This window comes from Euprymna scolopes, chromosome 38 (genome assembly GCF_053919585.1).
Source record: "Euprymna scolopes isolate OS-2025 chromosome 38, ASM5391958v1, whole genome shotgun sequence".
NCBI lineage: Eukaryota > Metazoa > Mollusca > Cephalopoda > Sepiida > Sepiolidae > Euprymna > Euprymna scolopes.
In genome coordinates, this window is record NC_136519.1 from 65,715,603 (window position 1) to 65,730,099 (window position 14,497).

Genomic DNA, 14,497 nt, shown 5'->3' on the forward strand with positions numbered 1-14,497 from the left:
ATTCCAGATCTGGCAGGAGAGTAGGTGCAACGGGAGTGGAGATACTTTCTGAAATTATAATCCTTTTTGTGTGTTTGAGGTGAAACCCCCCCCCCCATTACGGAGGTATCACAAAAGAGGAGATTTGGCATAGACGTTTTGGCCACCTTGGAGAAAATAGTTTACAAAAACTAGTAAAGGACCAGCTCGTAACTGGCCTTGACTATGATATAACCAAGGATATTAACTTTTGTGAACCTTGCGTAGACGCAAAACATCATCGTTCCTCATTTCCAAAATCTGGCGGAAAGCGAGCCACTCAACTCATAGAAATCGTGCATAGCGATATTTGTGGAAGGATAGAGGCAAAATCGCTTGGTGGCGCGGAATATTTCATAATATTTATTGATGATAAATCAAGATTTGTTTGGATATACGTGCTCAAGCATAAGAGAGATGCCTTTAAAATGTTCCTGGAATGAAACGTCATGGTGGAGAATTTAACTGGGCATAATATAAAAACCCTACGCATTGACAATGGGGGAGAATATATTTCAAGAGAATTTGAAGATTATTTGAAAAGGGAGGGGATTTGACATGAATATACTGTTTCCAAAACTCCAGAGCAAAATGGAGTAGCCAAAGGAATGAATCGAACATTAGTGGAAACAGTGCGAGCAATGTTATCAGATTCGAAGCTGTCTAAAAAATTTTGGGCAGAGGCCTTTATCCACGGCTTCATATATTCGAAACCGGAGCCCAACAACTGCTGTACAGGGTATGCCGCCATATGAAGTATTGAAGGGTGGCAAACCTAATGCGAAACATTTACGCATTTTTGGATGTAATGCTTTTGTCCACGTACCAAAGGATTAAAGATTTAAAATGGATTCCAAAGCAACGAAATGCATATTTCTTGGCTATGGTATTGGCGTAAAGGGGTACAGACTCTATGATACCAGAAAATCTAGAGTAGCTAATAGTAGAGATGTCATATTCAATGAAACAGTTTCAATAGCTGAACAGGAGGAAAAGGAAGTAGCACACCCATCTCCAGTAGAAATTAAATATCAAGACAGAGATGATGATGATGATGATGATGATGATGATGATGATGATGATGACAACAACTTGCAGGAGGTGGAAGGACCTAGTGAAAACACACAGTGATCAGTACCTCAAAGATCATCAAGAATAAAGAAAACTCCCGATAGATATGGTAAGTGGGTTTACATAGTTCATAGTTTAAATGACCCATTGACGATGAAAGAAGCAGTTTCCAGTCCTGAGAAGAATGGATGAAAGCAATGGAAAATGAAATTTCCTCCTTACATACTAATAAAGTACGGGATCTTACGGAATTGCACAGTGAACGAAAAGCTATTGGAAGCAAGTGGGTATTTAAACGGAAGTATGATGCTGACGGAAACATGGAACATTATAAAGCTCGACTGGTAGCCCAAGGTTTTCTTCAGAAGCAAGGAATTGATTATGACGAGACCATTTGTCCAGTCGTCAGATTCGAATCTGTGCGAACTGCTATTGCATTAGCGGTACAGCATGACATGAATCTACATCAATTGGACATAACCACTGCATTCCTAAATGTCAACTTAAGGAAGAAATCTACTTGAAGCAACCTGGGGGTTTTAAAGCTGAAGGAAAAGAAAATCTTGTCTGTAAACTGAAGCGAAGCATCTATAGCTTGAAGCAATCTCCAAAATGTTGGAATGAAACATTGGATTTTCAGTTGAAAAGGATGAACTTAAAGCAGTTGGTGGATGATCCCGGTATTTACATACAATCTTCAGAGGGAGAAATCTTTATCTTTTCTGTTTATGTTGATGATACTATTGTGGCAAGCAAATCCTTAACTCGTATTCAAGATTTTGTGAAAACTATATCGAAAATTTTACAAATAAAGTCCATGGGAAAACTGCATCATTTTTGGGGTTATTTATCCTCAATCAGGGAAAATATGGATTGGACAACCAGCATATACAGCAGAAGTCATGAAAAATTTCCAGATGGAAAATTCAAAACATGTATCAACTCCGATTGATACTGGGGCAAAATTAATGAAGGCAACTGAAGTAAGTAAGCTGGTCAACAAAAGAATTATATCAATCAGCAGTTGGAAGTCTGCTGTATCTGCCAACAAGGACACGACCTTATATTGCCTTAACGGGAATTTTATCGTCACTTTCAACGACTTTTATCCCGTAGTATCAGTAAGTAAAGAATTGCCTTTTAGAAAGGTTTTATTAACTGTAAAATACACGTACGCTCTTGAAAGGATCGAGCGGGAAAATGAAACAGAGGGCGCTTTTATTATGAATGTCAATCCCAAGGGGGATAACTCTTAACAACAAATTAAATCATAACATTTTCCCCGTCCTAAAGTATTCAAGTAAGAGGTAATTAATTATAGACAGATTTTTTTTTTTTTTTTTTACAATCACATAAGAATCATTTTATTTACAAATAACATATGAACCCAAACTGCAGTTTTTTCAGTATTTAGTCACAAAATCCTTATATTTACTAGGGAATTGTCGAACTCGGGACGACCTCCGCACAGATTGGCAGGAATGCTGATTTTCAGTATTATTTTTTAGTGAAATCTGATTTTCTTCAAGATCAGACGATTGATTTTTGTCTTCCTCATGACCAATGTTTTCATTAGTAGAAGGTTCAAATAAAGTCTCTGAAGTAGTAGGATTATTATTAGAGTTTTCTTCATTTGATGAGTTTGGAGCTAAGTCTCGAACGTTGACAGTGGTTTCAGTACCAGAAGGTAGTTGAACATAAGCGTAGTGGGGGTTGACATCTATTAGGGTGGCAGGCGTTACAGGAGGGTCATGTTTACTTGTTTTAGTGTGGTTTCTAATATATATTGGGCCTGGTTTAACCCAAGAAGGAATTGAAATTCCGGAAGCAGATTTACGACTATATTTAAATAGTCTATCATGGGGAGTCATATTAGTGGCAGTACAAAGTAATGATCTAATTGAATGAAGTGCGTCCGGTAGTATGTCTTCCCAATAAGGTAGTTTCATTTGATTAGAATGTAATGTTGTTTGAATGGCCTTCCATAAGGTACCGTTGAGTTTTTCAATCTGTCCATTACCTTCAGGATGATATCTACTTGTTTTAGAAGTAGCAATTCCTTTTTTGTGTAAAACATCCTTTATTTCTCTTGCTAAGAAATCAGAAGCACGGTCAGTATGTATCATGTCAGGCAAACCAAAAATTGAAAAGAGTTTGTTTAGACAGTGGATAATGGTTTTGCTTGTCATATCTCTGCAAGGAAAAGCGAAAGGAAAACGGGAATACTCATCAATTAGAGTAAGTAGATATCTGTTTCCATGTATAGAAGTAGGTAGAGGGCCTTTAAAATCAAGATTGAATCGTTGAAAAGGTAATATGGCTTGAATGAGAGTCCCTCCATTGGTATTGGCGAATTTGGGTTTCAGTAATTGACAGGATGAGCAAGAGTCAGTAATATTCTTAATTTGATCCAAAGTAAAAGGGAGGTTCCTCGTTCTTATAAAATGGCTTAGTCTTGAAACACCAGGATGACATAATTGTTTATGTAAATCACGAAGATCTTGTAGATTGTAAGTAAGAGCAGAGATGCGAGAGAATGTGTCAGCAGCAATATTTTCAGGTCCAGGTCGATAAACTATAGTGAAATTGTATTGGGATAATTCTATACGCCAACGACATATTTTGTCATTCTTAATTTTTGATTTTCTTTTATTGTCGAATATGAAGCTGATGCTCTTCTGATCTGTGATGACTTTAAAGTGCCTGCCGAGTAGAAAATGTCGCCACTTACGGAGAGCTTCTACAATAGCGGCTGCCTCTTTTTCTACTGCATGGTGCTTAATTTCGTTAGTATTGAGAGTTCTTGAAAAAAATGCAATAGGACGACCTTCTTGATTTAGTGTTGCAGCAATGCAATAGTTACTAGCGTGCGTTTCTACTTCAAATTCTTTATTTGGATCTACCGTTATTAAAGTGGCGTCTTTTAGATCATTTTTCAATGTTTGAAAAGATTTTAATACAGATGGAGGTAGTGGAAATTCTTTGTTTTGATTTAGTAATAACATTTTATCAGAATTTTTTTTAATGAATTTGCAGTAATAGGAAAACATTCCAACTATTCTTTTTTGAGATTTAAGATTCAGCGGAGGTGGCATTTCGAGTAATGGTTTTAGTCTTTGATAATCGGGAGCTATTTGATTATTTTCTATAGTGTAGCCGAGTAGAGTAATATAACTAGAAGAAATTATGCTTTTATTTTCATTTAAAGTGATGTTATATTGTTTAGCAATTTTGTAGAATTTTTGAAGATTGTAATCGTGTTCTTCTTGATTTTTTCCACATATAGTTACGTTATCAACATACACAAAGGTATCGGTTAGATTTTCTTTTTCTATAATATAGTCTATGCTCCTCTGGAAAGCACTTACTCCATTGGTGACGCCAAAAGGAAGACGAGTAAATTGAAAAAGTTTGCCACTTACTTCAAACGCAGTGAATTTACGATCAGCATGATTTATAGGTATTTGGTGATAAGCAGATTTTAGGTCGAGAGTAGAGAAGATGTTATATTGAGCGATGTCGTCTACCATCTTATTGATATTAGGCATTGGGTAAGCGTCTAGTTCCGTGAATCTATTAATGGTATCGCTGTAGTCGACTACCATTCTTTTCTTATGATTCTCATTCGAAGTTACAAGAACTTGCGCTCGCCACGGAGATATCGAAGGTTCAATTATGCCTTCTTTCAACATTCTAGCAGTCTCTTCTTTTATGAATTTGTTGGCGGCAAAAGTGTAACGTCGGGATTTTGTCGCAATAGGAGTAGTATGAGGAGAAAGATTAGAAAAGAGAGGAGGGGGTGGAACGTTTATGGTAGGAAAAAACTTATCTGTGTTTATAGCTCCAATTATAAGTTTGTCTCTAGGACCGTCGAATTTAAGTGTTACTTTTTTATATTTTTTTAAAATATCTTTTCCGATTATTAAATCAATGAAAAGGTTTTCAATGATTTCAATTGTTATTCCAGAATGGGTTTTATCTTTCAGTATTAAATCCACGACAGCTTCGCCAGTTATTTTAGCATGTTGATCGGAAGCAGCCAGAGCTATAGTTTTGTTTTTTGGTATTGTGTAGAGTTTAAGTTTTTTAGCAGTATTTTCATTAATGAATGTTTTTACACTGCCGGAGTCCACCATAGCGTTCACGAAGTTCCCGTTAATTTGGCACTGAGTGAATGTGACATCTTTGGAGTTAGTTCCTAGTCAGGATAGAGAAGGTGAGGGGTAGTCAGAGTCGTCATAAAGAACAGCAGTATGAGTGTTAGAAATAGAAGATTTACACACTTTAGCCCAATGACCATTTTTTTTGCATTTTTTACATTCGGCGTTTCGTGCAGGACATAAATATCGAGGATGACGTGATTTTCCACAGAAAAAACAAACCCCTTTTTGATGCATATTTTCTTTAGTCACAGCTATACGATTGTAGCCCGAAGGATTATTTGTAGCTGCTACAGTAAAGTTATTTGCGTAGCTTATCGAATGCTTTTCTGCTTGTTCAAGAGATCTGGCCGTGGCATATGTGTCTTGTAAAGTCAGGATGGGTTTTTCTAACAGTCGTTGTCGGATGGACGAAGAAATTCCGCCGATGAAAGCTTCCCGAATGTATTGATTTTTGTTTTCTTCAGCAGAAACCGCTTCGAAGTTACATGTTTTGGCAAGCATTTCCAATTGTAGTATGAAGGCATCTATATTTTGTGTTGTTTGTTGCTTCGTCGTCATCAATCGATATCTATTATAAACAATATTTTCAGGTTTTAAATAAGCGGCGTCCAATGTTCTTAATGCACTATCGTAGTCGGTTTTATCGCTTATTAAATCGAAAACAGAGGCTGAAATACAATTGATCAAGGCAAAGAAATTATCTGAAGTGTTTTCGATTAATCCGTTATTATGTGAGCGGATATAATTCTGGAGGGTTAATTTCCAATGCCTATAGGATTTTTCGGAATTAGGGCATGTAGGTTCCACCTCGGATCTGTCGGGACATAAGATTCGATCCATTATTTTTTTTTTTTTTTACAGTTAATAAAATTGAAGTGAATAGTATCAGTAAGTAAAGAATTGCCTTTTAGAAAAGTTTTATTAACTGTAAAATACACGTACGCTCTTGAAAGGATCGAGCGGGAAAATGAAACAGAGGGCGCTTTTATTATGAATGTCAATCCCAAGGGGGATAACTCTTAACAACAAATTAAATCATAACATCCCGTTGCACGAGACTAAGTGTTCTAAAGAAATTTAATCACATAAAAAAGCCAAGGTAAAGCGGTATAAATTTTATCAGAAAGAAAAATAGGAAAGGAAGGAAATGCATAGTTCGGATGGGCTGCCAAATCTGTCCCTCTGACTGTTCATAAAAAACACTTATAACAAATATACTTTTTACTTGCTTTTTTTCTTTTGGCATATCAAAGGTCGCAAAACAGCTCTGGTGCTTTAGTTCGAAGGTCGCAACACCGCTCTTATGTAAAGCAGATGCCTCTGTCGTAATTCCAATGTCGCAACACCGCTCTGGCGTTTTCGAAAGCCTAAGACCGCTCTGTCGTTTTCAAAAGCCTAACACCGCTCTGGCGTTTTCGAAAGCCTAACACTGCTCTGGCGTTCTCGAAAGCCTAACACCACTCTGGCGTTTTCAAAAGCCTAACACCGCTCTGGCATTTTCAAAAGCCTAACACTGCTCTGGCGTTTTCGAAAGCCTAACACCGCTCTGGCGTTTTCAAAAGCCTAACACAACTCTGGCGTTTCCAAAAGCCTAACGCCGCTCTGGCGTTTTCGAAAGCCTAACACCATTCTGGCGTTTCCAAAAGCCTAACACCGCTCTGGCGTTTTCGAAAGCCTAACACCGCTCTGGCGTTTTCAAAAGCCTAACACCGCTCTGGTGTCTTCCTATTCTTCTGCCAGCCTGTTGTGTTTTATTTTCTTCTTCCTTTTATCGAATATCGCGAGACAGAGATTCACCGAGAGGGGGGGAAGAAGGGGAGAAACAGAGACGAAAATACACCAATTAGAGGGAGGGAAAGGAAGGGCAGGTAAATAAAATTTCTACACTCTCCTAATTAAAAAAGAAAAAAAGAGAAAAAAGAAAACTCCAAACAATGTAATTAATACCAAAGGAAATCAGGATATCTGTCTTTTACAGATCCTCGCGCTCGGACAGTTTTCGACTGGGATTCGCTATCAATCTCTTCTTCAACTACATTATCGCTAGAATCAAGAGATGGTAATTGGTACGAATGTGAAATAGTGAGCTCCAAGGGGTATAGCTGTTTGATAGAATGTTCCTGGAATCCATCTCCTTTCTTAACCTGTACAGAACGAACCATTCCATCCCTTCCGTAGTTGAGCTTTACTACCCTTCCTAAGGACCAATAAGGTCTAGGTTTAGTAAAGTTTTTTTTTATTAATACAACATCATCTATCGTGATCTTATTTTCAAAATTGGACTGATACAAGTCTTTTGACAATTCCCTTAAACATAATAAGTACTCTTCGTACCATAACAATTTAAACTTTTCCAACAAGGAATCTCTACCCTTTAAACTTTCTATTAGATCATTGCGATTAGGAGGACTCGCAGAAATGGGGTTTTCATCGAGATTCAAAAACACTGTATTTCCATGGAAGGGACGAATGAACGCACTAGGGGTGATTACTTCCAAACTGGAATCATCAGAACAACGATAAGTAAATGGTCTTTCGTTTATGGATTCATCTAAGTCGGATAGTACCGTCAATAGTTGGAAATAATCCAACTTATTACGTCCTATGACCTTAAACAAACAATGTTTAACTGTCTTAATCTACCTTTCCCATACCGCTCCAAACCAAGCTGAATACATCGGAATAGTAAGGTGTTTTATACTACAAGTATCGTTACTTCCCTTAAACTCATTAGACACAAACGCTTTCTTAATCAAGTTGCAACCGGGGACGAAGGACAAGGCGTTATCTGAGTAAATGTGTGAGGGTACACCAAACTGATTAAAAAATCTTAAGAAACCAACACTACTGAATGGGTAGACATATCAGGTACTAATTCCAGATGGATTGCTCTGATATTAAAACAAGTGAAGATTAAGATATACATTTTCTTAACTCCACAAATGACCAGTAAAATCTATCCCCGTTTGCAGAAAAGGTTTAACAAGATTTACCTTATGTTTAGGTAAATTAGTTATCTTCAGATATCTAAAAGACAAGGCAGTATACTTTTTACACAAGTCACAACTAGCCAGGACAGTTTTAATTGCCTGTCTAGCTTTGGGTATCCAAAACCCAGCAGTACGCAATTTACTAAGAGTTTCAGCAATACCTAAGTGTTTACAGTTAATATGACAATCCATAATTATCAAATCCGTAATATGACAAGATTTTGGTAACAAAATAGGGTGTTTCACATCAATAGAAAAGTAGTCAGCACTATCGATTCGACCACGACACCGTATTAAACCCTTTTCATCTAAAAACAAATTGAATTTCGATACTAACTGAGGTATTTCTTCTACTTTGTTTTGTTGTAAGAAATTCCTCTCCTTACCGAAGAATTGACTCTGGGCTAAACTAATCAAGTATAACCTAGACTTGACAATGCCATCATCATGGTAGTCTCTCCTTAACTTCGGCAATGAACCGAAAAACTACCGTCAATATTCTTATTAATTTATTAAGAGAAAAGGACTTTTCCTAATTTATGATAGGAGTATTTGTTAGTTCTTCTCCACTACTCGTGTGGGCAGTGATTAATTCTTGGCTCTTTTCGCTGAGACACTCTAAATTATAATTAGGCCAAACCAAAATTCTTGCGTGTAACCAAGGTGGGCCTTTTAACCAGAAACCCATTTCTTTAATAAATTTAGTCAGGGAAATACCTCTTGTGACGAAATCTGCAGGACTTTCGGCCATATTTACATATCTAAGCTTGATGATATGTCTTTTGTCATGTAGATCATTCAACATTTCCTTTATGACTTTAAGACGATTTCTGGTAAATTGACATTTAGTATTAATAGACTGACACAATAGCCATGACAGTACCACTTGTGCATCGACGGTGACTATGATTTCTCTAAACTTAACAGGGAAAATCTTAATCAATAATGTGACATGTTTAATACCCAAATATACCGATAACAGTTCCAAGGCAGGTAGAGTCCTCTTGACAGCTGGGGCGACTCTGGCTTTAGCATATAACAACTTAGCCTCACCATGTTGGTATAAATATTCTACAATACCGTAAGCTAAATTAGAAGCATGACGGAATATCACCAACATAGCAGAAGAATCAGTATAGACTGTACATCTATCAAAACTAATCTCTTCAATACCTACAAGATCTTCACGAAACTTATTCCAGGAAGTCATAATATCACCCGGTACCTGCTGGTCCCAGGCGGCACCTAATTTCCACAACTGACTCAAAATAATTTTCCCCTTGATAGTAACGGGCAACACAAGCCCCAGTGGATCAAAGAGGGATGAATTTACTGACAACATGTCTCCTTTGGTAGAGACGACCTTTTTAACACCACCCTGATCACATCCAACACAGGGTCATATAAGTAGCCTAAAACTTTTTCAAAACGCATACCATGAGTAAAATTATTATTATCTAGGTTGATGTAATGTGATACTAATTCGCTATTACTACAACAGGATTTCAGCTCGAAGCCACCCTTTAACATAGTGGTTGTAGCTTCAATATAGAGTTGTAGCAATTCAGAGGGTGGCTGATGTGTCTTAACCAGGTTGTCAACATAAAAGTTGTTTAACAACATATCCATACAGAGACCAGAAGCATGTCTTTCTACGTGATACCTCACGATATGACTCAAAATAAAAGGACTCGACACGAATCCGAAAATGAGCGATTTGTATCTAAACCGCATCAGCTTATCTTTCAATTTTAGGAAAAAGCAAAATCTATTTTGACCAACTTCATTCTCCAGCTTCATCATCAGAAATGCCTTCCTAATGTCAGCTAGGAGGACAAAACGGTCAGTTCTAAATTTGAACAAGTTTTCCAGCATGTCAGCATAGAGGTTTACGCCCGTGTAGGCACTGTAATTCAGGGATGTCTGCCCTCCTATTCTGAGCGAACAGTTGAAGACAGGCCTTATTTTCGTAGTGTTTTGTAGCTCTTTATTAAATACCGGATGATGCGGTATCCATGTGTACTTGGTAAAGTCCACTGGGGATCTCTATTATACATTCTTTTTCTTGATTTAAGAACTCTTTGCAATAATCCGTGTAGAATCCTGTATCTGATAAGTTTTTCACAACCCTCTCCAAACCAGCCAAGGACACCTGATAATTAGAAGGAACTAAGCTAAGTTTGTCCAAATTCCAAGGGAAACTAACATAATAACAGTTATTCGAGTATTTGATAAAAGAACGAAATATCTCGATTTTCACCTTATCGTAATCGCTAGTCACTTCGATTGTACCTAGAGGTTCCACGCTAAACATTTTATCGATGTTCCTTTCAACCGCAGATTCGTCAAAGCAGTACAAAGGGTCGAAATATTCAGATTTTGTATCCATGACAAAGTAGACGTGCGTGATGTCGCAAGAAGAAAATTCTCCTACAATACGATTATAATTCAGCTCGACTGTTCCTGCACAGACCGACAGAGTTTAAAGTTATTAATGCCCCCGAACAAGGCTATTCCTTGAGACAACTCAAACGCAAATCCGTCTCTAAATTTGATTATCTGCATGGATCCCATATATTTTATGATATCAATACCTACCAAACCATGTACAGGAAGAACGTTATCTCTGATATTCGAAAAATATGTGGCTAACTTTACAATGTGATCCTTTACGGAGTCCTTAAATGTGAAAGGACAGATTCAGATGCTCGCCTATCAAAAAAGGCACAGATCTTGATTTATCCGGAAAATTGACGTTTAGAACTATCTCCTTTAAATTTTTTGTCTCATTACCTAGAAATGTCTTAACACTGAATTTACAATTTTTCAATGGGAGTAACTCATTAAAAATCCCATGGAACAATTCTCTACACAAGTAAGACTTTTCACTACCTGTATCTAACAGGCAATTAAATGTAACTTCTTTGCCGTACAAATTTGCTGAAATGGTAACTGCAGGTAACAAATAAGAGCCGCTAGTCGACCAGCTAGCGTTAGAAGAGACGATTGGTTTTATCGATCCAGGACACATAACACTAACATGTCCAGGCCCATTACATGACCAGCACAACTCAGATTTCTTCTCTTTTAGAGGACATACATTATCTATATGTAGATTACTAGTACATCTAGAACACATTTTCAATTCTCTACATCTTTTTTATTTTGTCGGCATAGGTCGGAGATGATTTGCACATATAAATCCTGTGATTATTAGATCGATGAAAACCACAACCATATTTAATTTTAGATGCATCAACGTGACAATTTTCCAATGTATAGGGCTTCCCATTTTGCAAGGGAAGATTAATTTTGGGAAAAAGATTTTCTTCCATACTTGACTATTCTACGATTTCTAGAGTTGTTCCTACAAAACTGCAAGGTTCTAAGGATATCGGTACTGTTGTCCAAAATTTGTACAAGGGAGGGATAATTATTATCCAATTTATGAATCAACCCTGATTTAAACGAGGCAGGAAGCTTGTTAAATACTATAAAGCTAAACAAGCGATTCCCTGGGGAACCATCCTTTAGGAAATCTATTTTAAAATAATTTTTCAACTCATGTACTTGAGTTTATACATAATTCAAGTATTTTTTCACTGCAAAACTGTCGTATAAACCAGGAAGAGAAGATTGACTCTATACAGTTTTCATCTAGAAATTCTTTACATAGTAGATCTATAGCTACAGAATAATTCTCATCTGATAGAGAAATACGCTTTATCAGTTGAAACGCGTAACCCGATAAGTGTTTTTTTTTTAATACGACCAGCTTCAACGCGTCGTTATCCAAATTAGAAACACAGTTCAAGAACTCCCTATGAAAGTTCAAAAAGACTAATTTGTTAGATTCCAAGTCCTTATCGTGGAATTTAAGACATTCAATTTTCGGTATCAATTTAATACATTTGTACTTTCTTAAAGACTTACGACAGGAGTCACCATTTAACTTAATAGGATAAAGTTCTGTCAATTTCTCTAGAGTCTGTAATTTTAATATTGAGCTCTCTTTGTTGAAAGCTTCCACTATTTCATCCTGGATATTTTCTTCCAGGTAGGCATTGGCCAACTTCTCTTCAAGAAGGTCCACCAATGCCAATTGCTAATTTACTTGTGTCTTATGCAATACATATCTGGATTTATCAATTCCCTTTTAATCTCCTAGATACTCAAATATAAATAATATTTTATCTCGTGTATACTTCAGTTTCTTTAACAAGAAGTCCACAGAAACAGTTGCCATGTTAACTAACTAAATCTAAGCAGAACAGTGAGAAGACGGTGGAATAGCGAGCTGTTCAGGAAAGATCAGAAACAAATACCTCTTTTTTTAAAGACAAACATCTTAAAAGTTCGGCATAACCCGAAACTGAACAAGACAAGATGGCGACTCAAGAAGGCAGAATGCAGAACCAAAATAGAGAGATAAAACAGCCATAGTCAGGTGAACACACTTTGTATAAAAATTGGATAAACTAATTAGCAATAATTACGTATAGAGAAATATTTAGAGAAACTAAACTTTGGGTTAAAATAGAAAAACAATGGCTTTACATAAATCTTAGTAAGACCGATGTAAAATACCATTCAGGGTAGGAATACTACTATTAAATAAGACATGTAGTATCTTTCATTTGATTTGGCAGAATAACGGGAATTTTATCGTCACGTTCAACGAATTTTATCTTGTTGCACGAGACTAAGTGTTCTAAAGAAATTTAATCACATAAAAAAGCCAAGGTAAAGCGGTATGAATTTTATCAGAAAGAAAAATAGGAAAGGAAGGAAATGCATAGTTCGGATGGGCTGCTAAATCAGTCCCTCTGGCGGTTCATAAAGAACACTTATAACAAATATACTTTTTACTTGCTTTTTTTCTTTTGGCATATCAAAGTTCGCAAAACAGCTCTGTTGCTTTAGTTGGAAGGTCGCAACACCGCTCTGATGTAAAGCAGATGCCGCAAAACTACTCTGTCGTAATTTCAAAGTCGCAACACCGCTCTGTCGTTTTCGAAAGCCTAACACCGCTCCGGCGTTTTTGAAAGCCTAACACCACTCTGGCGTTTTCAAAAGCCTAACACCGCTCTGGTGTTTTCCTTTTCTTCTGCCAGTCTGTTGTGTTTTTTTTCTTCTTCCTTTTATCGAATATCGCGACACACAGGCAGAAGTAGTAGCACCAGATTCATCGAGAGAGGGTAGAAAAGAAGGGGAGAAAGAGAGACGAAAATACACCAATTAGAGGGGGAAAGGAAGGGGAGGTAAATAAAGAAAAATAAAAATATAATTTCTACAGCCTATGCTGTCGGAAATGTTGCAAGATTCTGCTCTCAGCCTACAATGGAACACTGGAAGTCTGTAAAGCATATCTTTCGTTACTTAAATGGTACACGAGCATACGGTTTATTGTATGACAAAGAGAAAGCTAACCATCTCCAGGAGTACTCAGATGCAGACTTGGCTGGTGATTTAGATGATCGCAGATCAACATCTGGTTATTTGTTTAAATTAAGTGGAGCGGCCGTCAGCTGGAGAAGTAAAAGGCAAACTTGTGCTGCATTGTCAACAGATGAAGCTGAATACATGGCATTAGCAAGTGTTGTTTGGATGCAGCGCCTTCAAGATGCTTTATTAAGTACCTCAGTTACACCAACACTTATCTACGAGGATAATCAGTCAACAATATGTATCACAAAGAACGCACATCATCAGGGAAGGGCCAAAGATGTTGACATTAAATTCCACTATATTTGAGAGCAGGTGGAAAAGAACACAGTTACACTGGAGTACTGTGTCAGAGTAAAGACATGGTAGCAGACATACTAACAAAAGGACGTGAGCACAGGGTTTGTAAAGCTCAGGGAAAGAACTGGATATTTAGACTGTCAGCAATTTAGGAGGAGTGTTTAAAATATCAATGCCCGACAGTCTAAAAGAGTTACCTGCTCTTTTTCCAAGAAAATTATGTAGGGATTTTCTCACTTTGTACTTTCTTTTTTTCCGATGTAAATAAAAGAGAACTTCTCGTTCGGATTTACTCTTAGCTAACAATCCATGGTTCTGGTTATTTTTACTATGGAGTATACAGTTTTAAACAAGCAAGGTATGTACAATTGTCTAACCATTTGATTTTTTATTTTCAATGTTTTCAATGTAGTTGTTCAAATACATGTTCCTGTGAATATTAAGCCATGTAGTTTGAACGAGAATATTCACCTATCGTATTAATAGTTATGTCAATCAGCGGTGTTGAAA

At 36.9% G+C, this 14,497-nt stretch overlaps 2 protein-coding genes and 1 pseudogene across 2 annotated transcripts; 2 read left to right on the forward strand and 1 right to left on the reverse strand.

The window, feature by feature from the left end:
* Positions 1-1,286: 1,286 nt before the first annotated feature.
* On the forward strand, positions 1,287-1,613 carry LOC145263286 (uncharacterized). Its single transcript, XM_080120368.1, has one exon. The coding sequence runs from the start codon at positions 1,287-1,289 to the stop codon at positions 1,611-1,613; it is 327 nt and encodes a 108-aa protein (XP_079976494.1).
* A 7,161-nt stretch (positions 1,614-8,774) lies between these two features.
* LOC145263288 (uncharacterized) lies at positions 8,775-9,584 on the reverse strand. The gene has a single exon (XM_080120369.1). The coding sequence runs from the start codon at positions 9,582-9,584 to the stop codon at positions 8,775-8,777; it is 810 nt and encodes a 269-aa protein (XP_079976495.1).
* Positions 9,585-13,582: 3,998 nt separating this feature from the next.
* LOC145263289 (uncharacterized) lies at positions 13,583-13,996 on the forward strand (annotated as a pseudogene).
* Positions 13,997-14,497: the final 501 nt, after the last annotated feature.

Bases quoted from the DNA above. Each gene is read 5' to 3' on its own strand.
- LOC145263286 (XM_080120368.1), top strand. From the start codon at position 1,287: ATGGAAAATGAAATTTCCTCCTTACATACTAATAAAGTACGGGATCTT.
- LOC145263288 (XM_080120369.1), bottom strand. From the start codon at position 9,584: ATGTTGTCAGTAAATTCATCCCTCTTTGATCCACTGGGGCTTGTGTTG.